The sequence below is a fragment of the Caloenas nicobarica genome, chromosome 27 (assembly GCF_036013445.1).
Source record: "Caloenas nicobarica isolate bCalNic1 chromosome 27, bCalNic1.hap1, whole genome shotgun sequence".
Lineage (NCBI taxonomy): Eukaryota > Metazoa > Chordata > Aves > Columbiformes > Columbidae > Caloenas > Caloenas nicobarica.
In genome coordinates this window covers 4,149,447-4,173,124 of record NC_088271.1, presented here as the reverse complement: position 1 = coordinate 4,173,124, position 23,678 = coordinate 4,149,447, and the positions used below count along the sequence as shown (strand labels likewise).

The 23,678-nt window shown below is 49.7% G+C and overlaps 2 protein-coding genes across 4 annotated transcripts; one reads left to right on the top strand and one right to left on the bottom strand.

Moving 5' to 3' along the window:
• The first annotated feature begins 1,492 nt into the window (after positions 1-1,492).
• CHAF1A (chromatin assembly factor 1 subunit A) lies at positions 1,493-16,591 on the top strand. Of its 2 annotated transcripts, none has more exons than XM_065652361.1 (15): positions 1,493-1,618; positions 2,020-2,070; positions 2,549-3,372; positions 5,602-5,658; positions 7,691-7,932; positions 8,507-8,567; positions 8,963-9,031; positions 9,423-9,646; positions 9,768-9,930; positions 10,126-10,206; positions 10,294-10,383; positions 10,596-10,857; positions 11,471-11,952; positions 14,625-14,718; positions 16,108-16,591. In XM_065652361.1, the coding sequence occupies exons 2-15, from the start codon at positions 2,022-2,024 to the stop codon at positions 16,206-16,208; spliced, it is 2,799 nt and encodes a 932-aa protein (XP_065508433.1). In that variant the 5' UTR covers positions 1,493-1,618; positions 2,020-2,021; the 3' UTR covers positions 16,209-16,591. The 2 variants fall into 2 exon arrangements, with proteins under 2 accessions (XP_065508433.1, XP_065508434.1); XM_065652362.1 differs by having other exon boundaries at positions 1,521-1,583.
• Positions 16,592-17,599: 1,008 nt separating this feature from the next.
• On the bottom strand, positions 17,600-23,300 carry UBXN6 (UBX domain protein 6). 2 transcript variants are annotated; one of them, XM_065652371.1, is made up of 12 exons: positions 23,239-23,300; positions 22,782-22,846; positions 22,276-22,430; positions 21,928-21,989; positions 21,649-21,780; positions 20,962-21,059; positions 20,538-20,613; positions 20,367-20,451; positions 19,415-19,634; positions 19,201-19,331; positions 18,412-18,557; positions 17,600-17,750 (listed from the first exon to the last, which is right to left on the bottom strand). In XM_065652371.1, exons 3-12 carry the CDS (start codon positions 22,358-22,360, stop codon positions 17,622-17,624), a joined length of 1,164 nt encoding a protein of 387 aa, XP_065508443.1. In that variant the 5' UTR covers positions 22,361-22,430; positions 22,782-22,846; positions 23,239-23,300; the 3' UTR covers positions 17,600-17,621. The 2 variants fall into 2 exon arrangements, with proteins under 2 accessions (XP_065508443.1, XP_065508442.1); XM_065652370.1 differs by lacking the exon at positions 23,239-23,300 and having other exon boundaries at positions 22,782-22,907.
• Between the last annotated feature and the right edge of the window lie 378 nt (positions 23,301-23,678).

Here is a 23,678-nt window from a genome sequence, read left to right as displayed (position 1 = left end):
CAGCTGGAGGGCTGTGTCTAGTGGAGGGCCTCAAGGGGCGGGACTGGGACCAGTACTATTCAATATATTCGTCAGCGCCTTGGATGAGGGAATGGAGCGACTGTCAGCACGTTTGCTGATGACACCAAGCTGGGAGGAGTGGCTGACACGCCAGAGGCCGTGCTGCCATCCAGAGAGCTGGACAGGCTGGAGAGTTGGGTGGGAAAAATTTAATTAAATAGAACGAGGGCAAGTGTAGAGTCTTGCATCTGGGCAGGAACAAGCCCAGGTTCCGGTATAGGTTGGGGAACGAGCTGTTGGAGAGCAGCATAGGGGAAAGGGAGCTGGGGGTCCTGGGGACAGCAGGGTGACCATGAGCCAGCACTGGGCCCTTGTGGCCAGGAAGGGCAATGGGACCTGGGGGGATTAGAGGGGGGTGGTCAGTAGGTCAGAGAGGTTCTCCTGCCCCTCTGCTCTGCCCTGGGGAGACCTCATCTGGAATATTGTGTCCAGTTCTGGGCCCCTCAGTTCCAGAAGGACAGGGAACTGCTGGAGAGAGTCCAGCGCAGCCACGAAGATGCTGAAGGGAGTGGAGCATCTCCCGTGTGAGGAAAGGCTGAGGAGCTGGGGCTCTGAGCTGGAGAAGAGGAGACTGAGGGGTGACTCATTCATGGGGATCAATATGGAAAGGAGGAGTGTCAGGAGGATGGAGCCAGGCTCTTCTGGGTGACAGCCAGTGATAGGACAATGGGCAATGGGTGCAAACTGGAACACAGGAGGTGCCACTTAAATATGAGAAGAAACTTCTTCCTAGTGAGGGTGCCAGAGCCTGGCCCAGGCTGCCCAGGGAGGTTGTGGAGTCTCCTTCTCTGCAGACATTCCAACCCGCCTGGACACCTTCCTGTGTAACCTCATCTGGGTGTTCCTGCTCCAGTGGGGGGATTGGACTGGGTGAGCTTCCGAGGTCCCTTCCAACCCCTGACAGCCTGGGATGCTGTGACTGTGACCCCATCCGGGACTACAACTCCCAGAATCCCTCGCGGCACCATCTGCGCCTGCGCGCAGCGGCGGCGGCCGCTCATTGGCCGCCGGTGCAGCCGCCATTTCGCGCCCTGACTCAGGCCCCTCAGTGGCGCAGCGCCGTGGGCGGCTCCGCCCCTCTGCCCGGTGCTGCGGAAACGTGCCGCGTCCTCTCCGGAGCCGGCCCCGGGGTCGCCCCGCCGCTGCCCCGGCTCCCGCCCGGCGAGCCGGCAGGCCTCGAGCCCAGGCGTAAGGACCCAGCGGCACCCCGCTGATCCTCACCCAGCTATCCAATCAGCACCTCCAGCGGGCCAGACTGACAGCTGCCGCCTCCAGTCAGCGACGGCCGTCGCGCTAGCCAATCGGGAAGCAGCGGCGAGGCCGGCGCCGAGGCTCCTGCCCACCCCCCTCGCGAGACGCGGGCGGGAAGGGGGCGGGGCGGGCGGAAGGGCGGGTCACGTGGGGCGCGCTCCGCCTATCAGCGCGGCGAGGCGCGGGGTCGCCCCGGCTCCCGCCAAATACGAGCGGGAGCCCCCGGGGCGGGACCGGGACTGGGCCGGGACGCGTCGGCCGCCGCTGCCGGAGTGAGCGGCTGGAGCCGCGGCGGCTGCCGTGGCAGGTAGAGCCGAGCACGGGGTGTGCGATGGGGCTGGGGTGTGTTTCCGGCGGCGCTTGGGGTGCGCGGGGCCTGTCCCGGGGTAACAAAGGAGGCCCCGGCAGCCGCAGCCGCGCCTCAGCACCGGGCCCGGGGCCGCCTCACCCGCCGCGGCCTCCTCTGTCCAACCTCCGCTCTCTCAGCCGGGCCATAGCGGGGCGACCGCTGTCCGGGGAGCCGGGGGGGGTGACGCTCCCCTCACCCCGGGGGTGCCGGCGGGGCCACCCCGGTCCCTTTGTCCGGCCGGGCCCCGCTCCGCCCCGGGAGAGCTGTCCGGCGCTGCCGCCCGTCGGTTGTCTCTGGGAAGCGGGTAGGTCACCAGGAACATGTCACAGGTGTTTATTTATTGTGTTTTTTCCTCATAGCCATGGAGTGCCGAGACAAGGCGGCTGCTCCTCCGCGGAGGCTCGTACAAGGTGAGGCTGCGGAGGGAGCGGCTGCTGCTCTGTGCGGGTTTAGGGTGTTAAAAAGGTGTCAGACCCAGTTTTCTGAAATATGTTGGCTTTGCAGCAATAAACGGCCCATAACCGGCTAATCTGTTTCAATTCTTGTGCTTATGAAGTAATAAAACATCTTGATATTTGATTCCACCTCCTCCTTTCCCCCCTAGAGTCATAGAATCACTTTGGTTGGAAAAAACCCTTAAGATCATCAGTTCCAACCATAACCTAAATCTTGCACTACCCCATGTCCCTGAGAACCTCATCTCCGCCTGTCCAACCCCTCCAGGGATGGTGACTCCACCACTGCCCTGGGCAGCCTGTTCCAATGCCCCACAGCCCTTTGGGGAAGAAGTTGTTCCCCAGATCCAACCTCAACTTCCCCTGGCAAAACTTGAGGCCATTTCAATGACTTACATGATATGACTAAAATAATAAAATGTTGTTGTTGCAGCTCGATTGCCGTTCAAACGCTTGAATCCTGTACCAAAGGAAAAATACGATGCAGATTCAGAAATAAAAAAAGTAAAGAGTTCACAAGGTGGTTTTGGCCCAAGTAAGGATTCCTCCCTCGATGCATCTCATGCATCCCTGGACAACGTGGAGAATGACTGTCAGTTGGATTCAGATGTGAATTTTTCTCCAAAACTTGTCAATGAAAAGGGTCCTTTAGACCATTTTATACAGAAAAACACAAAAGATAACACAAATGAAACTGTAATTGTTATTGACCTGACAGAGGGCTCTACCCATAGACTAAGTGATGCTGTAGACCGCGTTGATTTTGATTCAAAAGCACCTTCATCCCCACCTATAACTAATGGTGCGTTAGGAAAAGAGAGAAACCAGTTGAGTTGCCTGAATTCCACTCAGAGCAGCCAACTGGATGACTCGATGGAGACTGATACGCGGTGTGAAGCTGTAGCGAGCAAAAATGAAGATTTGGTCGATGGAATCCCGTCGTGTTCTGGGTTAACAGAGCGTAACGATGTGGAAAACACAAAGGGAAGCCAGAGCGAACTGAAGGACGTCATCTTCGAGGGGAAGATGCCCGTGGTGCTCCTGGAGGATATTATGACGGCAAAATCTCCCCAGGTGGTTTCTCTGGATGGAAGCATCGCATCAGAAAACGAGACCATGGAATCGTCTCACGAAGGAGACTCTGGACTTACCAATTCCTCGCTAAGCTCTCGCTCTGTGAGCTCACCCGAGGTGCAGCCCGCTGCAGAAGCAAAGAGAAACACGAGTCCTTTAGCTGCCTCAACGCCTATTAGGAAGGTTGGTCTCTTGTTTTTGGTTTGATTTTTAAAGCTATTGCATTGCGGATAGGCTGTGTGGTTTCCTGCGTCTGCAGTGGAAAGGATGGATAGGATGTTCACAACGATCGCGAGACGTGTATGGAAGGGGGTATTGATTTATTCGTAAGATAATTGTTGCCTTTTTGAATCTTCCTTTAAATCCTATAGCTAAAGGATTTAAATCTTGCCTGGTTTTTAGCTGCTGGTGTATTTGCATCATGTGAATGTAACTTTAAACTCTGTTAAGGTTGTGTTTTATATATATATATTTATTTTTATTTTATGAAGTGCATGCCCTGGGACCTAGTGTTTTCTAAGTGAAATAAGGACAGTGTCAAAAGCAGTTTTGTCCATGACGTGATGTTTTACAACTCTATTCTGTCCTGCTGTAATTACTGTGGGAGGCTGTTAAACTGGTACCAGTCAGTGCAGATACGTTTTCCAGCTCTGAATTTCTGCAGCCATGGCACAGAAAATGCTTTTAAGTGGAAGCTACGGTGCATCGGCAGAACTGCAGGTGTGTGTGTGAGGATGGAGGATGAGCCTGGTGCTCTCAGCCATCTTGTTATGGGCAAGCGACCCTAAAATATCGTCATTTTTGGTGCCAGATTGAAGGGGAAGTGTGTGAGGGCACCGGGATCTGCTGAGGCTGCCGAAACACGCACATGGCTCAAATATCTGTTCACAGCTCAACTATTTTGGGGACCAGAGGAGTGGGGGTGTAACGTAGGGGTCCACGGTGAAACCCATGAAGCAGAACAGTTCTGGTGAATGTGCTTGGGCGCTGTGGCTAAGCCTCGCCTACAGTTAGGCTGGACTGTCTGGTTTTGCTCGACTCCCATCATCAGAGGGGAAAACGGGGACAGGATTGAGGAGTGGGTTGATGCTGTGCTGCAGGAGGTGGAGAATTGAGTGTGTGGCTCGGGGAAAGCAGCCGGAGTCTTCCTGCTGATGCCACCCTGAGCCTTTTAAGAAAGATTTTAAACAATTATGCCCCAGGTATTAAAGGAGAAACGGTCCTGCAGGTGAGGAAAAGCCTCGCTGACCTGGAGGAGGGCAGGTATGGATGGGTTAGAGCTTGGAGCTCACAGTGTGATGGGTCTTTCCCTTTCTTCTGCCTATCAGAAAAACGATCAATTCTTCTACTGTTGAAACTCGCAATCTTTCGTCTCTAAGATAAATACATAAACTCAAGCAGGCGTGAAGTATTTCCAGTGTAGCAGAACAAATAAAAAAAGTACTTGTCTCCTGATGTAATACATTAGCGTAAACGAGTTCTTGGTTTTCTGTGGCGTGAGGTGAGGGTGGAACAGCTCAGGTGGGAATTCTGCACCTTCACCTGTACCGGCGTCTGTCCTGGCGTGTTTGTCTTCCCAGGTGGAAGCAGCGCCAATCAGCTGCATTTCCCAGTTGAAACAACTTTTTATGTTGTGTCAGATACATCCATGGTACCTTATACTGCGAGCGGCAGGAGAAAGAAGAGGAGGATACAAGAAACCAAGCCATAGTATGCTGAAATATTGACAAATTCAGCCTCTGACTAGTCTATGAACCATGCTCTTAACCATAAAATACCTTATTTCCTCCTCTAAATAACAGCTTTAAGAGAAATGAGAAGCGTGACCTGTTGGGAGCTCAGGGTTGATTCGCTGGTACTGGTGGAAGAGCGAGAGGGCTGTGATTACAAGAAGGAACAGCATTAAAATATGAATAATAGTCCTTGTATTCAGGAAGAGTTAAATATTGCAAGAGTAAGTGGTAGGATGCAAAAAAAAAAGAGGAAAGAAACAAAACAAAACACAAAGTTAAACCAAGGAAGTGACTTTGCTCTAATTAAGTGTCCTCAGTTGTGCCCTTGTGATTTGGAGCAGCTCTGGCTTCTGTTTGTTTTTCTGCACATGATATTCCCTTGCAAATGCTACTTTAGAGCTGAGTAGACCAGAGGGATTTGTTTATGCAAAGCGTAGTAACGTGAGGACTTAATGTAAACCGAAGCATTTAGATGTATTCAGGCTTAAATGGAAACCGGTGAGATTAGATACGCGTGAACTGTGTTCTGTGCCGAAGGAACGCTTGAGTTGCTGGATGCACCGATCTGCAAGAACCATGTTAATATAATTCAGATAAAACTTGCTGTTCTTTAAGAGCTCTTGTGCCTTGTGGAAGGGGAATGATGTTGATATCTAAAACTTGCGTTTTGTTGTTCCAGGTATCCCAGAAATTCCACAAAAGCTCGGCGGCGAGGGAGAAGCTGCGATTGCAAAGAGTAAGGCGTTTTCCCCGCCGTGTGAATTTAACCTGCCGTGCTTTTGCCCGGAATATTCCGCAAAGCCCTTTGGGTTTCATCTTAGTCCACTTCGAGCATCTTTCTCCCTGTTTCTCCTCATTTATGAATATGGAAGAATCTTAACACATGCGGTTAAAGCGCTTGGCTTCTTCCAAAGCTTCCTAATGTGTACGGAACAAAGTGTGGGTGGCCCGCGCTGCGTTTCTGGGTGGTTTGGGAAGATGTTTTAGAAACTGTGAATGTTGCTGACTGCTTGTCAAAACGCTTTCAGGAATTGTTTTTTCAAACCCTTCCTGAGAGGATAGGTGCAGTTCTAAGTGGACACATCCAAGTGGCATCTTCAAGAGCCTTTTATTTATTCCTTTTATTTATTCCCTCTCTTTATTCCTGCTTTGTCGTTCTCACCCTTCCCCCTTTCAAGCCAGAAAACGCAGGGTCTGGTCTTCATTACTAAATGAAGCAAATTGGCCCCTGTGTTTATATCTTGCTGAAGAACCTGCTGGAAACGCTCAAGCCCTGGTCTCTGTTTCTTTAAGCACAGCTTAGGGAACTCTGTTCCGTAACAAAGCACCAATAATTTTGCTGCCCGTTCTGCTCTCAGTCCTAAAATGCTAAATATAAAGGAGGCTGATAGATCACATGGAGTTCTTGAGCTGCACGAGTGGGCTTTGCCTGCTGGAAAACTGAGTGTTATTTATAAATTCTGATTGTTTCTTGGTAACTAGTTTGTTAAGCTGGTAGAGGGGACTGTTGTGGTTTTTTTATACAAGCTGTATGCGGTTGAGCCTGCTCCCGAGATGCTTTTTACAGTGCCCCATGTAGAAATCCAATCTGTTGTTTTCTTCCATCCTATGTGTGTGTTAAAAATAGCAGTAATGTGAGGGAGAGACAAGAATGGAAGCTTTATTACACTAAAAATTAAATAGACCCGCCAATCTTGCTGATAACTTCATACCAAACTACCCAGTAGATTTTTCGCTGATGTCAGTTCTGACAATATTGTTTTGGTTTGGTTTTTTTTACCATTGGCACCACTTGGTATGTCGATCGCCTTCTGCAGTTATTTGTACATTGTGCCACTGTTTGGTGAGTCTTGATGCTGCCAAGAAGAGACGCGAAATAAATAAAATCGAGTTGAAAATACACAGCGGAGGATATTTGTGTATCTGAGCACAGACATACTTTGTTTCCTGGTGAAGTCAGGAGGCCAAATTTCTTGAATTCATAGTTTTTTAATAAGTGTTCTCCATCTCCTTTATGTGTCAGCAGAGCCGTGATGAGAATTTCACTTGCTTTGGGAGGAAATACTATGAAGGGCAACACTTTCAGTGTCATTTTCCCCACATAGTGCCCCTTAAATAAGCTTAGGGCACCTGGTGTCGTCTGATTATCTAACAGTCTAACACAAGTGACAATTTTTTTGTGAGCTCCAGGTTTTATAAAGCAGCTGCACAGTCCAGAGTTTGGAGAATTGTGTCTCCTGAGATAGGGGAAAACATCATCAGAAAATCCTTGTGGTTCTATAAGACAACATCAGATCAAATGAACTTTTCGAACTTTACACCATGGTAGCCCTGCATTGATAGAAACGCGTGAAAGCTTAGCTTGAGGTGTGTATTTCCAAATAAAGTATTTTGGAAACAATCCGAAACCTTAAAATAAATAAAATTTTAAGAGGATGTAAAAAAATTCCCATCTAATTTTCCATAACACCACATGGGTAATGAAGGTGACTCAAGTAGAATACAAAGCTTTCCTTGATGCTTAGAAAATGGAAGTACCTCTATTTTTTTAGGAGAAAAGAGCAATTATTGCTGAGCTGGCTCAGGTAGCCACGGTTCACAACTCCGTGTCCTGCAATAACTAGAAACGATGCTGCAGGCCAAGGGTGCGGGCAGGAATTGACTCCAGTATCTCAGCTGAAGAAACGAAGTCCTCGTTTTATTCAAGTTTTTTCTGCTAGCAGCTATTACAAAAAGAAAATTTGCTTAATGGTTTGTTTCCAACCCAGGACCAGGAGCGTGCGGACAAGCTGCAGAAGCTGCAAGCGGAAAGGGAGGAGAAGGGAAGGCTGAAAGAAGAGGCGAAAGCGGCGAAAGAGCGAGCCAAGGAGGAGGCCAAGAAGAAGAAGGAAGAAGAGAAAGAGCTGAAAGAGAAAGAAAGGAGAGAAAAGAAAGAGAAAGAAGAAAAGGAAAAAGCCGAGAAGCTGCGAGTGAAGGAGGAGAAGCGGAAGGAGCGGCAGGAAGCTTTGGAGTAAGTGGCTGAGGAATAACGTGTAATGATGTGAGCACCCTTCCATACGCACCTTTACTGTCCCATCTAGAGGCTCCACTGCTTAAACAGCCTGTGCCTCTTTGTCACAGGAACATTTTAAACTCTTGACAGACCCTGTACGCCAGCTCCGAGTTTCAGCGCTGCTTTTTGCTCGCAGGGGCTGACCTGGGCTTCTGCTGCAAAGAGCCGTCGTGCTCCACTGAATCTTCCCTTTATGACCAGTCTCGCTTGTACTTTTGCAATTTGCTGGTGCCCTGTCTGTTGAGGAAGCTGCTTGTAACTTGATAATACCAATAAATACCCTTTCCTGGTGTTGAGGGAAGCTTGGAGCAGCCTGGCTACTTTGTGGTTAAAACAGGTCAATATTTGCTTTCAAAGGAATGAAGAGAGACTTGTGCAGGCTTAACCAAGCGTGGTCCTTGGCTGAATTAATAGATTTCTCTTCTTGCCTGGCATGATAGGGTCTTAGTTAAGGTCTGGGGCTTCCCACCTCTTCCTCAGTGCAAATAAACACTTCATGATTTGTGACATCTCAATGAACTTTGTATTAAAGGGCAAAACTTGAGGAGAAGAGAAAGAAAGAAGAGGAGAAACGGTTAAGAGAGGAGGAAAAGGTAAACGCTTTCTCTAGCTTGTCTCTAAACTGTCCTGCTACGGTGAAATGATATTAATGAGCTCCTGGCACTTCGCCGACTGCTACCGAACCGTTTGCCGCAGCTCCTGGGGTTCTCCAAGGAGCGGAGTTGCTTTTACCTCTCGAAGTCTTCTCTGCATTTGTTGGGTTTTTTTTCAATGCCCATGAGTCGAACTCTCTCCTTTGTCTTAGCAATGACATTAGAATCCACAGAGGTGTGGTAGAGAAGACAATGACTTTTTTTTGTTGGTAAATGACTGAACTTTGCTTTATGCCTCGCTAGATTTGAAGTTAGGTCATGCATGAGCTCACCTTGAATTATAAGGCTTTGTCCTACCTTTGTGTTTGTAATTTGGGGTTTGATTCTGATTTCAGCGTATCAATGCTCAGAAAGCAGAAATCACAAGGTTCTTCCAGAAACCAAAGACTCCACAAGCCCCAAAGGTGAGGTGTTGCTATTCCTGCGTTTCGTTGCTCTAACAAAGACTCTGATTTCCTTCTGATCCGTCCTTTGGATCTTCTTAGGTGGACAAAACATTAGTATTTCATGCTTCCTAATTTTAGAAGTGTAAAGAATTTTTAAAAAGCCTGTGACCAGTGCAGAGAGACTACAAAAGAAGTTTAGTAGTTGCTTTAGTAAAAATCTCAGCTCTGTCTTCTGCTGTAAAGACTTAGACCCCCTTGGAAGGTCTGTTGGAGTCTCAGATAGGACGGACTTAACCTAAATCTTCATTCAGACATCACCTTATGTTGAGGTTTGGTTCATATCTTGAATGTGTTGCTACTGCCGTTTCTCAGGTGTTCAAACCCTAACGATCCTCACTTAATATTTCAGATTCTCGCTGGCTCTTGTGGAAAGTTTGCTCCTTTTGAAATTAAGGAGAACATGGTCTTAGCTCCCCTCTGTCGTGTTGCCCTGGATCCGGACATCCTGGAGCAGCTGGATAAGCTCCTGCGTGCACAAAATAGTGATGTTTCTTTCTTGAGGGACCTAAAGTGTCGTAAACCGCGTAAAACTGGACCTACTTTTGTGAATAACAGCGCCGACATAGTAAACAGGTTAGTCTGTGTTTGGGGGGTTTTCTTTGCGCTTTTTTTTTGTTTGTTTTAATGAAGCACAGAACGGTTTTGGGGTAGTCATATTCTAATATGTACTGAAGATGGTGTCGTCTTTTCACAGCGATGTGGTGGTTGTGAATAACTGCAAAACAGATGCTGAAAGGGGGAAATTTGGTAGAATGAAACTTCTGCAGTTTTGTGAGAATCACCGCCCTGCATACTGGGGCACGTGGAACAAGAAAACCACTATGATCCATCCCAGGAATCCTTGGTCGAAGGACAGTGTAAGCACCTCACCAGCAGCGTGGTTGGATTCTTTTGTTTCTTTATGCTCTTGAAGTGAATTTGTGGTTGGGCAAATTCAGCTGTTCCCTGGGATTTCTGATCCGCTTGCATGTTCCCGTTTTGAAACCCTGGGTGGGATCTGGTGTCGTGCTTTCAAATTATTGACAGAAATGTTGTGTTGGCTTTTCTTCCAGCAACTGTTGGACTACGAAGTAGATAGTGATGAAGAATGGGAAGAGGAGGAACCTGGAGAAAGTCTCTCCCATAGCGAAGGGGTGAGGATTCCGCCTGCTGGAAAAATAGCTTTCTGAACCAACCGCGCTTGTCAGTGTGATTTCTAATAAGCAGAGTTTTCTTTTTAGGATGATGAAGAGGAGGGAGAGGATGAAGATGACGACGATGGGTTTTTTGTACCCCATGGGTACCTATCTGAAGATGAAGGAGTGACAGAAGTAAGTGAACTGGGTGTTGCTGGATTTCCATCTCCATTTCCAATGGATCTTGTAAGAAATATTGGCAGAGGAAGAAAGCCTGTAGTCTTGGCAGCGATGTAACTCGTATCTAATCTTCCATAGCTCAGGGAACACGGTAAAAACCTGGGTTTAATAAGCTTTTGTTTTCCCTGGGCTGGACGTATCAAGTTCTTTCTCGCCTGTGGCTTTAGGAGTGCGATCCAGAGAATCAGAAAGTTCGTCAAAAGCTGAAAGCAAAGGAGTGGGATGAGCTGATGGCCAAGGGGAAGAGGTTCCATGTTCTACAGCCTGTGAAAATCGGCTGCATCTGGGAAAGTGCAGAACACGACGGCAGCGCAAACGCGGACCTGAAGGTTCTCCAGCAGTTCACAGCGTGTGTCCTGGATTCACCTGTTGCGGAGGAAGAACAGCAGATACAGAAATGCAGTAAAAAAAGAGCAAAAGATCAGCAAAGTAAGACCTGAAGGGCTAAACAGTTGCACTTAGACAATGTTGTACGCTGCTTTGGAGAGAAGAGAGGTGGTTGTTTTTTTTTGTGCCGAGTGTCAAATTCAGAGTGACCTGATTATGACAAGTCTGAAATCCAAGGAATCTTTATAAGGGTTCTTGGAAAGGAGTTTTCCGGCGTTGTGTCCACTGTGGCCTTAGTTATGCTCTCCAAAAACTGTTGTGGTGTGTAATGTAGGAAATGAAGCCAACAGGACGTCGGTAGGCTCAGATCTAAAATGGCTTACTGGAAGTGCTCAAGCCCACCAACCTGTTTATTCATAGGGAAAGGTTTTAGTTTTTGTGGCAGGTTTCAGTACTGAATATCTCCTGCGTCTGATAGAACACAGGATGCGAATAGTGCACATAAAGGCTAGAACCGGGCTTGACGCTTTGACTTCAGGGGTCATTATTATTGGGGGTGACTTCTCTAACATCCAGTTTAGCTCCTGGTACAATATCTAAAATTAATCTCAACCTATTTGTCTCCTCTTTGGAGCGCGTGTACTTATGGGTTATGTTAACCTGGCTTTTCCCAACCTTTAAACTGTTCTTTCCCGCAAACCTTTCCTCTCCGCAGTCCTTAGCCAGCTCCTGCCGCTGCTGCACGGCAATGTGAACGGGAGCAAAGTGATCATCCAGGAGTTCCAGGAGTGCTGCCGGCAGGGACTGTTCAGCGACGTGACAGTGGCTGCCGACGGTGACACAAGCCCCGCGAGCCCCCACGCATCCCGGCCGCAGACGCCCGTGGGTGAGGACGGCGTCGTCCCTTCCAAAGCCAGGCTAAAGAGAATTATTTCTGAGAACTCTGTGTACGAGAAAAGGCCCGAATATCGCATGTGCTGGTACGTCCACTCCGAGGTGCTGAAGAGTTTCGATCAAGAGCATCTCCCCGTCCCCTGCCAGTGGAACTATGTCACCCAGGTCCCTTCCTCGGGGAAGGAGGAGGGTGGCAGCGCGCTGGGTGTGGCGGCCCTGCAGATGCCCCCCCCGGCAAAGAGGAAATCCAGCGGGACCGTGTCCATCACGAAATTCATGAAGAGACCTCGGGACGCCGAGCAGGTGAGTTCACAGAATCACACAGAATCCCAGAATGTCAGGGGTTGGAAGGGACCTCGAAAGCTCATCCAGTCCAATCCCCCCGCCGGAGCAGGAACACCCGGATGAGGTTACACAGGAAGGTGTCCAGGCGGGTTGGAATGTCTGCAGAGAAGGAGACTCCACAACCTCCCTGGGCAGCCTGGGCCAGGCTCTGGCACCCTCACCGGGAAGAAGTTTCTTCTCATATTTAAGTGGCACCTCCTGTGTTCCAGTTTGCACGCATTGCCCCTTGTCCTATCACTGGTTGTCACCTGGAAGAGCCTGGCTCCATCCTCCTGACACTCCCCCTTTCCATATTGATCACCATGAATGAGTCACCCCTCAGTCTCCTCCAGCTCAAGAGCCCCAGCTCCTCAGCCTTTCCTCACACGGGAGATGCTCCACTCCCTTCAGCATCTTCGTGGCTGTGCTGGACTCTCTCCAGCAGTTCCCTGTCCTTCCTGAACTGTGGTGTTGAAAGAACGAGGGGGATGGAGCTCTACGTTTTCAGCAAGTAAACATCCTTATGTGCTGCCTACATCTGCCGTGAGCAGAGGCAAAATATTAAGCTACAGATCTTCATTAAAAAAAAAAAAACCCAACCTTTTTGTGGGGAAAGGAGTGAAATTATGTGACTCTAAAGAGATGAGTTTCTTTTGTGTGTCTCCAGCTTGGACTGTCTGTTCCATTTGAAATGTTGCTCTCCTGCTGTTCTTCCATTTTCTGTTGTTTGGCAGTGATTGCATCCAAGCTGTGAATAGTTTCTGAGTGGCTGCTTAGCCTTGATTTTACAGCTGTATATAATTTGTATGCAGGGTTTTATGGACACGTATGGCTGCCAGATGTATAGCCGGGGCTGGTGACTTACACCAATTGCATGTGTACTGACTAAATGCGGTTCCTAAGTGCTGCGATTCAACCTGTAACAGTCTGTAAAGTCTCTGGCTTCTGCTGTCATACATAAAGCTGAATTTCAAGAGCTTGTTTTTTAAAAAAATAATAATAATTCATAGAAACAAAATGAGATGGATTTGGAGTAGTTATCTCCAAACCTAGAGGCAGGACAGGGTTTGTACTGTCACTGGATTTATTCCTCATCCCCTGGGGACAAGGGGCTGAGGAAAGAAGCCCCAGACAAGGCTTTTCATGCTTTTCCTTCCCACTCTATTCTTGGCTGCTTTGGCTTTTCCCCTGAAAAAGCTCTGCATTCAAGTATTGGTGGGGATCAGAGACTCGGGAGAAGCTGTTCAGCCCCCAAATTCCATCTGCTTGGGTTTTTATTTTTTTCTTATGCACTAAATAAAGGCAGAGATATAAATCTCTGCTTGGCACCCACTGGAAATTCTGCTTAGAACCAACTGCTTGAGCAGAAATAGCAAAACAAAGGCTACTAATTCTACTAAAAGGTAGAATTACATCACTGGCCTGAATTTTTCAAAGCTCTCGGAAGCATCTTCAAATTGCCTTTGAGGCGTGGGTGCCCTGCAGCTCCGAGCAAAGGTCAGAGTCCTGAAAACCTTTCATGCCTGACCTCTAAATCAGCGCTGCTGAGGAACTGAGATCTTTTTGAGCGAGGCAGGAGCTCGAGGAGGACATAGGAGTGATTGGAAGGTCACAACTGGCAGGTTTTCTGCCCCTGGCACGTATTTTTCTGCCCCTGGCACGTGTTTCTCTGCTGTGAAGCTCACACTGAGACTCGTGTAAGCAAAGGTGCTCTTACATAAACCACAGAGAGAGAAGAACTCAGTCTCGCAGTGGGCAGCACCTGCACCGTGTGTAGGAGGGGGATGCTTAATCTGAGAGCTGTGACTTTAATGAGAGATGTAAATTTAAAATTTCTCCTCTTGGAACAGCTTGTAGGGGGTGGGGAGCAGGTTCTAGGTCTGAGATTTTCATCCCACAGTTCCAGTTGAGGGAAAAAAAACACGACAAAAACATTCGCAGCTGTTGAATTCTGGGCGACTTCAGATTGTGTCACTCCTTGTATTCATTTTCTCAATTCAAATTAAGTAGCTTGTGTTGCTCACATGGCAGCAAATAAGGTCAACAAGGAAGAACTGTCACCCCTCCCTGAATAAAAACTAATTGGCAGCGATGAGGAGGGTTCGGGGGGAGAACACGCTTCAAACTTGACAAGCAAAAGTCATTTTTCATCTTCAGAAGGAAGAAAGCATCCCAAATAATCAGCAGCGGGGGGAGATTTCCCTTCCAGAACAACAACAAAACTGAGTCACTTCTCAATTAAGCTTTGCACTGACTTTTCCCTGTGTAGGCTGCAGCGCATTGTGTAACAGCGAAGCATCTCGGAGCAGACGCTTGGCATGTTTCCTGCTGTCCGTGCCATTGCAGATGAGCCCTTTTATCAAAAAAACCAGCGTCTGTTGAATGTGGAGGCTGCTTATTTTTCTTATTTTCTTATTTTTTCTTATTTTTCTTCCCTTCCTTCCGATCCTGCGAGTGCCCGCTGGGTCCTTTGCAGTGCTGGCTGCACTCGCACGTTATCGCTTTGCATCCTCAGGAGGAAGAAAGTGTTCAAAATAATCAGCAGAGGGGGAAGAGATTTCCCTTAAAAAAAAAAAAAAAAAACAAAAACCAAAACAAACAAAGCCAAACCAACCCTGAGTCACTGGTACCTTTTTTGTTTTTTCCTGAAGGCTGAAGCTGCGGAGATGGACGGGTTTCAGGCAGACACTGAGGAAGATGAGGAGGATGATGACTGCATGATTGTGGATGTACAGCCAGGCAAAGGTGGGAAAATCAGTTAAAGATGATCTCTTGGCTGACACTTCTCCCAGAAGGGAGGACACAACAGAGCAGAACCGGTGTCTGGCTGAACCTGTTGCAGTTTTTCTGCCACGCTTTCATTGCACCTTGTGCTCTTCTTTCTATATATTTTGTTCTACATACTTCTCTGCTTTGTATGTTTTATGCTAGGTGCTGCTTTGCTATTTATGGTCTTCTCTAACCTGCTTTTGCCTTTCCTTCCCTCCTCCCTCCAATGGACTAAATAAAGTGCTTGTGACTGGCATTTGGCTGCCAGTCCTACCATTTTTTTAATTAAAAAAAGTGAACATTGGGGTCAGTATCAGCAGATCCACTACTGGCGAATGTTGCTGAGCAGGGCTTGTCTCTGGAGCGTGGATATTTTATGTCCAGAGCCCTTCCAGGACTGACAAGGTCTGGAACATAACTCCGCTCTGCCGCCTTCTCCAAGTCTGAGGTGGGCGCTGAATTGTTTGGAGGAAATAAAACCCGAGCTCTGGGGTGTTTGGCAGGTGAAGGGTCTGATAACGCTGCTCTAGATTCTAAGAATTGCTTTTATTTGTGTCCCAGTTATCCCTTTGTAAAGAGCTTTCAAAGCTCTGCTGCTGCAGCATATCCCATCAGGCCGCGGATTTGGGAGCGGGATGAGGATGCGGCTCCTTTCATCTGCACGAGGTTTTAACTGCGGACACTCGATCGTACAGATCGGTGACGTTACACCCACCGTGTGATCTGCATTCAGCTCCTCTAAACCACTTTGCAAAACCTCCAAGCCCGTTCTTACCTCTCACAATAGAGCTTCTCAAGGCGGCTGGCACAACCTAGATTAACTTTTTGTATGTGTTGTGCAGCTCCTCTAATTGATAAGAGCTCTTGCATATCCCTGAAGCCTTAAATTCTACAAGGTGTCTGACCCATTCTAGACGTTCTCCTTTCTACATTCCTCCTCTCGCCCTCCCTAACAGCTGTTTGACAAGAAGCTTTGCGTTTAATCTTAAGCCGCTTCTGCTTATTATGAGTCTGCAGATGAAAAGCCTCGCGTCAGGTTTGTTGCCTTCCTTGGGCTTTGGTGACACGCACGCAGCCGTATTTGTTTAGCTCTGCCCAAGTCTAAAGCACTGAAAAGATTGTGAAGATCCTTTTTATGGTTGAAGTAATTTATTTTTTTTATTCTGGATTGATGGTTAACCCAATATTAAAACCTGGTTTTTTAAATAGCATTGAAAAGGAGACTTGCAACAGATAGGGGCAGACAACCTAAGACAGATAAAGTAGATAGTTAAATTTGACAAGAATAATGAGGATAAAAAACCAAATAAAACAACAAAAAACACAAAAAAGAAAACCAAATCCAACACGTTTTCTACTTCGCAGATTTGATGTTGGCAGCTACTGAAACAGCCTCAGAATCCAGTGGCACAAGAGCCACCGCTCACCAGGACACCGGCGCGGTCAGCCCATCTAATCCAGTTTGAGACTTAAACGCCTACTAACTTCTCTGTATGTATGTAGAATGAGTTAGAACATTTTAAAACCTTGTGTATCTTTGAACGAGATACTTGAAAGTATTCCATATTTCTTGTAAAGAGAAGACAGCACTTTGTTCTGCTTCAGACCACATGGAAGCTTAAAGTTTTAGCTCTAGTTTTTAGCTTAAAAAAATATTGCATATTAATCTGTCCTTAATAAAGCATTATTGAAATTTTGATACTTCTTTGTAATGGAAGGTATCTAAGTTATCTCAAACTAGTGGAGGGATTTTGAAATAAGCTTATTGTGATGCCACTGGGGGAATTACTCTGTTCATAATGTTGTATAGCACGGCCGTGGGTATAAATGATGTACAATTATATTTGAATTTATGCTATCTGTATCATCCTGTTTGTGGTCTTACTTGTTCCAGAGAGCAGGAGCAGTCTTTACCCTTCGAAAAAGAGAAAAAACCCCTGCAACTTGTTTCTCTTGTTTTTGGGACTGGATGGTATTAGTTACACCTCAGGGTAGTGATAGATTATTTATCTCCTGTACCCATTGCTGCAGTAGCAGCTGGATACACAAAAGCTGGTTTCTACCCTCAGAAAAACCTTAAGATTGAAGTATAAAGGACCAAACTCGCTTCAAATTTCTTTAGGAATGTAACAAACTTGCTGGGGGTTGAACCATATTTGGATGGGTTAGTTTCCTAAAATTCTGGTGGTAGTTTAAAGCTCAATCTCTCTCCTGTGGGCAGCATAATTATCTGTTGTCTGTCCCCTGGTCTGTCTGCAAGTACCATGAAGTGAAAAGGTGGGTGATGCCACAGCTGCACCAGTAACACCAGAACCAGCCCCAGCACTGACTGGAGCTCGTCTGCATTTCAAACCCCTCCGAGCAATGCCATTCAAATAACTTTGAACAGAACGGCCTCCTTAAATATTCCACTTAATCACACTAGATGTAATTTTATCTAAATATATTCTCTCCAATAGGAGTTACAGTGCACACAGAAGCAAAAGGAAAAGCTGAGTTCTAAGCCCAGCCCAATGTCCAGGCTCAACTGATGGGTAATCCAGCCTAGTACTAGTGCCTAATCCCTCCTTGGAGGGAGGAGACTTGTGCTTCATCCCAGTCTTGGAAACACCTCGAGCAGTCACTGCCAGAACCTGGTTTTTAGGGCTGTTCAGACCAGTCCTGTGTCTTACTGCGCCAGACTGGTTCAGTGTGTGGCTGCTGGAGCTGTGGAGGTGGCAGCAGGGTTGGTGTGACCTGGCAGAACCGACACTCCCGCTCCGCAGAGCCAAACCAACGTCATTCCTGAGGTCCCGGAGCTGGAAGCTCCAACAGTCTCTATGGGGGAAAATGAGGGAAAAGTTTAAAAACCAGCAGCCCTGAATCCACTGCCCTTTATTTCATGACAGTGTCTGGATGCTGCAGAGAAGTTCGGGTTTCAGGGGACTCGCTGGCAGCTCCTCTCGTGACGCCTGAACATCTGCCATGACCGCGGCATCCCAGGAGAGCGTCAGCAGCGCTGAGGGCACCTGCAACAGGAAAGGCAGAGCAGTTCAGCTACAGCAATGTTCTGCTTTGACCTCACCACACGCTGTGCATGTTCACGCATAAAGAGCATCCTGTATTATGAGGAAAGGCTGAGGAGCTGGGGCTCTTGAGCTGGAAAAGAGGAGACTGAGGGGTGACTCATTCATGGTGATCAATATGGAAAGGGGGAGTGTCAGGAGGATGGAGCCAGGCTCTTCTGGGTGACAACCAGTGATAGGACAAGGGGCAATGGGTGCAAACTGGAACACAGGAGGTTCCACTGAAATATGAGAAGAAACTTCTTCCCAGTGAGGGTGCCAGAGCCTGGCCCAGGCTGCCCAGGGAGGTTGTGGAGTCTCCTTCTCTGCAGACATTCCAACCCACCTGGACACCTTCCTGTGTAACCTCATCTGGGTGTTCCTGCGCCAGCAGGGGGATTGGACTGGGTGAGCTTGTGAGGTCCCTTCCAATCCTTAACATTCTGTGATTCACAGACCCAGAAAAACTTAAAAAGCTTCAAAGAAAGGGGCAAGAGCACAATTTGGGGCACTGAAAGCAGAACACACCAATGTGTCTCTCAAGTTATGAACAGCAGATGCCTCTGACAACCTGGAGACCCTTTGGAAGGTACCCCCGATTTTTTTTTTTTTTTTTTATACTCACCAGCCCACATTCATTGAAGGCCAAGTTGTCATCAGTGAGTCTGAGACCCCCAGGTCCCAGCAGCTCAAAGGGCAGCCAGTCATCTCTGAGCGCTCCTCTCACAAAGTTGTAAAGTGCAGATACAGGTTCTCGTGCGTAAAAAGTCCCTGACATGAGAAAACGAGGTGAGATATTGAAAGAGTCTCTGGCATTTACCGAATCTGACCTTTTTGTGGTAGATTTCGTGGGGCTCACGTACTGCTGCTAGTTTTCTGAACTACTTGAGTCACACAGAAAGAGCCTGATCCAACTGAGAAGCATTAAAGCGGAATCTCCAAAGAAAAAAAGCTATCACTGCAATTGTTGCAAACCCCCACCAGCCTGGAACAAAGAGCTGGGAAAGCCTGAAATGATTTCCAGAGTTCCACCGCAAGATCTGAAGAGGATTTACACCGTTGTGTAGCCTGGCACCGCACAGACCACCTCACGCTGGTTCCTGTAACAACCTGCTCTAATGAGTCCAGCTTGTTCCAGTAGCCTGGGAAGAGCACACTGTAATTAATTAATTAACAGCGCTTTGAGATATTTTCCCCTCTGCTCAAGCCTGGCTTACAGTCCCAGCCTTGTGGAGAGCTCAGAAATGGGAAGAGTTCTTCAAGAAATGTTACCCCGCTCTGGTTTTTGTGGTTTTATCCCACCAGCTGTGTTTAGCACACCTCAAGCCCACTTATTATTCAAGCTCCTGCGCTTGCAAGTTATTCTCAGAAGCTTTTGGGGGTGCACAAAGAAAGGGTAATAAGTCTTTTTTACCTTGGAGGATGTATCCGTCGGGAAAGCGGACTCGCAGCAGCGTGTAGTTGTATTTCCGCATTTCCCTTTGTTCTTCCTTCTCCCGCATGGCTCTTGTCCTCAGCATCGAAGCTTTCTCCACTGCTTCTGTCCTTTAGGGAAAAAGCCATTTTTAGCACAATGGAAAAGTCCAAGACTCGTCCTGGGCAGTCAGGACCCTCCCGAGCCCACTCACCGGAGCCGCTGCTCCCGTTTGATCTCTTCTACTGTGAGGTTGTAAAAGTCATTTGGCAGCTCAAACCGAGCGGCTTCAAGGGACGGTTTAAACACGCAGAGCTGGCGATCGAGCTGGGCTCTCACCGGCTGCGAGCTCAACAGCTGCTCTTTGTAGGCCTTGAGGTCTTCCAGCCTGGTCAGCATCTCTTCCTTCAGTACATAATATTCCTCTGTGGTCTCTACAAGCAAAAGGACGGGATTTGAGTCTCTTTGTTCTTCACAGGAAGAACGTACGAAATAGAATGGTGAGGAACTCCAGAAAATGTGACATCTTAACAGGGAAACTGGAGGGTGAGTGGCTGTTTGTTACAGCCTTGGAGTAATATGGAAAGACATGGAGCTGTTGGAGAAGGGCCAGAGGAGCCACAGAAATGGTCCGAGGCTGGAACAGCTCTGCTGGGAGGACAGGCTGAGAGAGCTGTGGGGTTCAGCTGGAGAAGAGAAGCTCCGGGGAGACCTTAATGCAGCCTTTCCGTACTTAAAAGGGGCCAATAAGAAAGATGGGGACAGACTTTTGAGCAGGGCCTGTTGTGACAGGACAAGGGGTGATGGTTTTAAAGTAAAGGAGGGGAGATTCAAGCTGGACATGAGGAAGGAATTGTTGGCCCCGAGGGTGGTGAGAGCCTGGCCCAGGTTGGCCAGAGAGGTGGTGGATGAACCATCCCTGGAGACATCCCAGGCCAGGCTGGATGGGGCTCTGAGCAACCTGAGCTGGTGCAGATGTCCCTGCTCATGGCAGGGGGGGCACTGGGGGAGCTGGGAAGGTCCCTTCAACCCAAACCCTTCTGTGATTCCACGATAACAGCTTTTGTTACAGCCTGTGCAATGTTCTCGCTGCCTCACCAGCCTCCTCGGACATCCCACCGCCACTCAAACACCTGACTCCAGTTTAATACACTTGAATTTCTTGCCTTGTCCTGGAACAGGCAGTGTTTTTGTCTCAAAACCAACAGCCTGGAAAAATCTTTGTGTCCCTTCCAGGCAGCTTATCCTTTCCTGGAAGAAAACGAAATAATTTCAATGTCGTCTGCTCTAGGCAAGGATTTTCCTCAGCGGAGAACCTGCAGGAGTCTCGACCTCACCTGAAACACTTTGTTCTGCAGTTTGATTTTCCGGTACTTCTCCTCCTCTGGATGGAGACAGATATTATCCAAGTATCTGCAGAAAGAGGAACACGTGGATCAGAGCAGGCACTTCACCACACGCTACCCCAAGGTATAAGAAGAAACAGAGACCTCACAGTATTTCTTGCAGATAAGAGCTGAAAAACTGAGGGAAATTAAAATAAATCAGCATTTTGTGCCCACATCAGGCACAGGATTGTGGGGACTGATGTCAACCCGCAGCTCCCAAGCCTCTTGGACTAGCAGAATAACTCTTAAAATGAGATGCTGACCTTATTTCTTAATTAACAGTTAAGATGGTTCAAGTGTTTGGCTTTTGGTTTCCTTCCCAACAAGAAAATCCAGGGAAGGGACAAGCTCCCGGCTGCTGCATCTCACGTACTTGGCCACGGTCTCCACGCCCACGCGGAGTTTCTCCTGGTCCTTGTTGAAGGTGTGAATCTCCATGATGGAGGCAGCGACTGGGTCTACGGAGAAATACTGGGGGAGAAGGAGAGAAGGTGGTCGGGGAGGAGCCGCTGCTGCTCCGCACAAAGGGACGCGGGGATTTGTCGTGGTTTAACGCTGACCAGCAGCTCAGCACCGCGTTTGTTCCTCCCACGGTGGGACAGAGGAGGGGACCGCAAGGGTAAAAGTGCAGAAAAAAAACCCCAAAAAACCCAAAACGTGAGTTGGGCTAAAGACAAATTAGCAGGTAAAGGAAAACTGTGTGCGAGCAAAGCCAAGGGATTTATTCAGTGCTTTCCAGTTCAGCTGTTTCCAGCACGTAATTGACGCTTTTCATCACAAATCTAAAACACGGCACCATCTGAGCTGCGATGAAGACAATTAACTCTGTCCCAGCCAAAACCAGTATGGGGACAGAGCTCCCAGTCCCAGCATTTTCAGGGAGGGCGCTGGGACAGGCGACAACAGAACAGAGCTGCCCTTTTCGGGGACAGCGGAGGGTGAAGATTTTACAAGGAGGAGGCAGAGGGGTGGGGACGTCCCTGCTCGAGGGGACCCACACCACAAACCCCATTAAAACGGCAGGACGGGACACCGTGCAGGTGGCAGATGCGGCGCTTACCGACTCGATGGCTTCTCTGAGGTGCTTTTCCTTCTTGTCTTTCCTCACGACTGCGCCGGTCAACGGGCAGATGAAGTAAACCCCCGAAACGGAGAGAGCAGCTGCCCCGTCCTCATCCGGGGAGGTGACAACCTACAGGAGACAGAACCGGGTGCCGAGCTGAGCGCAGGATGTGTTTTTTGCATTTTTTTTGTTTATTTTTAAATGCCCTGACACATCTGCACAGGACAAGGACAGCGGCGCAGGAAGGTGTGGGTCAAACAGCAGCATCTCTCGTACCTTCTCCTCCTCCGAGAGCCTTTTCTCGCTGGCAGCTGCCTCGGCCATCAGCTCTTTCCTCACTACGAGACACAAACCCGGGTTACGGCGTCGCGCGGGGCGGAGGTTCCGCGGATTCCTGAGGATTTCAGAGCCCACAGGGATGCAAACGCCCACCCAGGTGCTCTGTCCCTGGCTCGAGAGCCCACGGGTGAGTGTCACCAACGTTTCTATGACACCCAGGCAGCCGCTCAAGCCCCAGAACATCCTGGAGAGCTGAGCCGTTCCAAGCCGGGATGGGATCAGAGTCCCCCCCGTCCTGGCCGGTCCCCCCGTCCCCACGCAGCCCCGTGTCCCCCGTGTCCCCACCCTGGTTCCTGATGGCCTCCTGGGATGCAGCCGCCTTGGCCTTGGGCTTCAGCTCCATCCGCGCCAGCGCCGCGGCCGCCGCCATCTGCGCCTCGTCCGTCGGGCCCTGCCGGGGCTTCGGCGCCGCTTCGGCTTTCGGCTTCTCCTTGGGGACCCTGCGCGGGAGGGAGCGGCGGACACGGCATCGTCACCCACTCGGGACGGGGACACCGGTTGCCGACACAGAACGGCAATTACCGGCCGGGAAACCGGCTGCCCCGGTGCGGCGGCGGCGCTGCCCGGTGAGTGTCGCCCCCGCGGGTCGGGGAGCGCCGGGCGCTGCTCCCGCAGCCGGTGCTGCCGGTCCCGGGGTCCCCTCCGCCCCGCCAAGCACCGTGGTTACCGGCAGCCGGGCACAGCGGGGCCGGCTCCCCCCACCCGGTACCGGCAGCGCCCCGGAGCGGCCTCACCCCCCCCCGCCCCGCGCTGGGCCCGCCGGTTACCGGAGAGTCCCCCCTACCCCGTACCGGGACGGCTCCGAGAGCTTCTGCCCGGGCCCCGCGGTCTTGAACTTCAGGTCGGCCTTGATCTCCTGGAAAAACTTGCGCATGGCGGCGGCACCGGGACGGCGACCGCCGCCCCCCCCGAGCTTCCGGCCCGCCCACGGCCCCACCGCCGGAAGGGGCGTGTTCATCACGGTGCCGCTAGCGCCGCTCTAGGCTCGCGCCACTCTATGACCTCCGCGGTCCTCCAGGGCCCGAGGGGAATGGGGGGAGCGGGGGGGGGTCCGGGACCCCACGGCCCCCGGGGACCCCACGGCCCCCTCACCGTCCCCACCGCCCCCAGGCCTTGCTCTGCAGCCACCCCAGGAGGAACCAGCAGCCCCAGCCTGAGCGAACCGGCGCCAAACGGTGGGAGCAAGCGCTTGCTCGCAAGGTGGCATCAAGAAACACTGAAGAAACCAAAGAAACCGAGAAACCGAACCTGCTGCTCCCGCCACCCCTCGCTCCACCGATTCCCCCTCGCCGTCCCCGTCACGCTGCGGGTGACACACCAGACGCTGCCCGTGGTTCATCAAATCATTTAGGTTGGAAAAGATCACCAGGACGGTCCCTGCTCGCCTCTCCCCAGCCCACAGGCGCCCTGTAAATAATTTCTCCCCGGAGCGTGGTTTGTGTCTCGTACTCGCCGGCTCCTGCCACCCCGTCAGGCGGGGACCCGGCGCGGGCAGCAAACCCTTTGTGTTTCCGTGGCCTCGCAGAGACACCAGCCTGGGTTAAAACCAGGTTTAAGAACTAGACAAGCTTCCAGCCTGGCTCCTTGCACTGTTTAGCTCCGGCTTAGCTGCCTTGAGCTCAAATTTTAAAAGAAGAGGCAGGTAGAGCTGGACTAACGCTGTCCCCCAGCGCTGGTGGCCCTGTCCT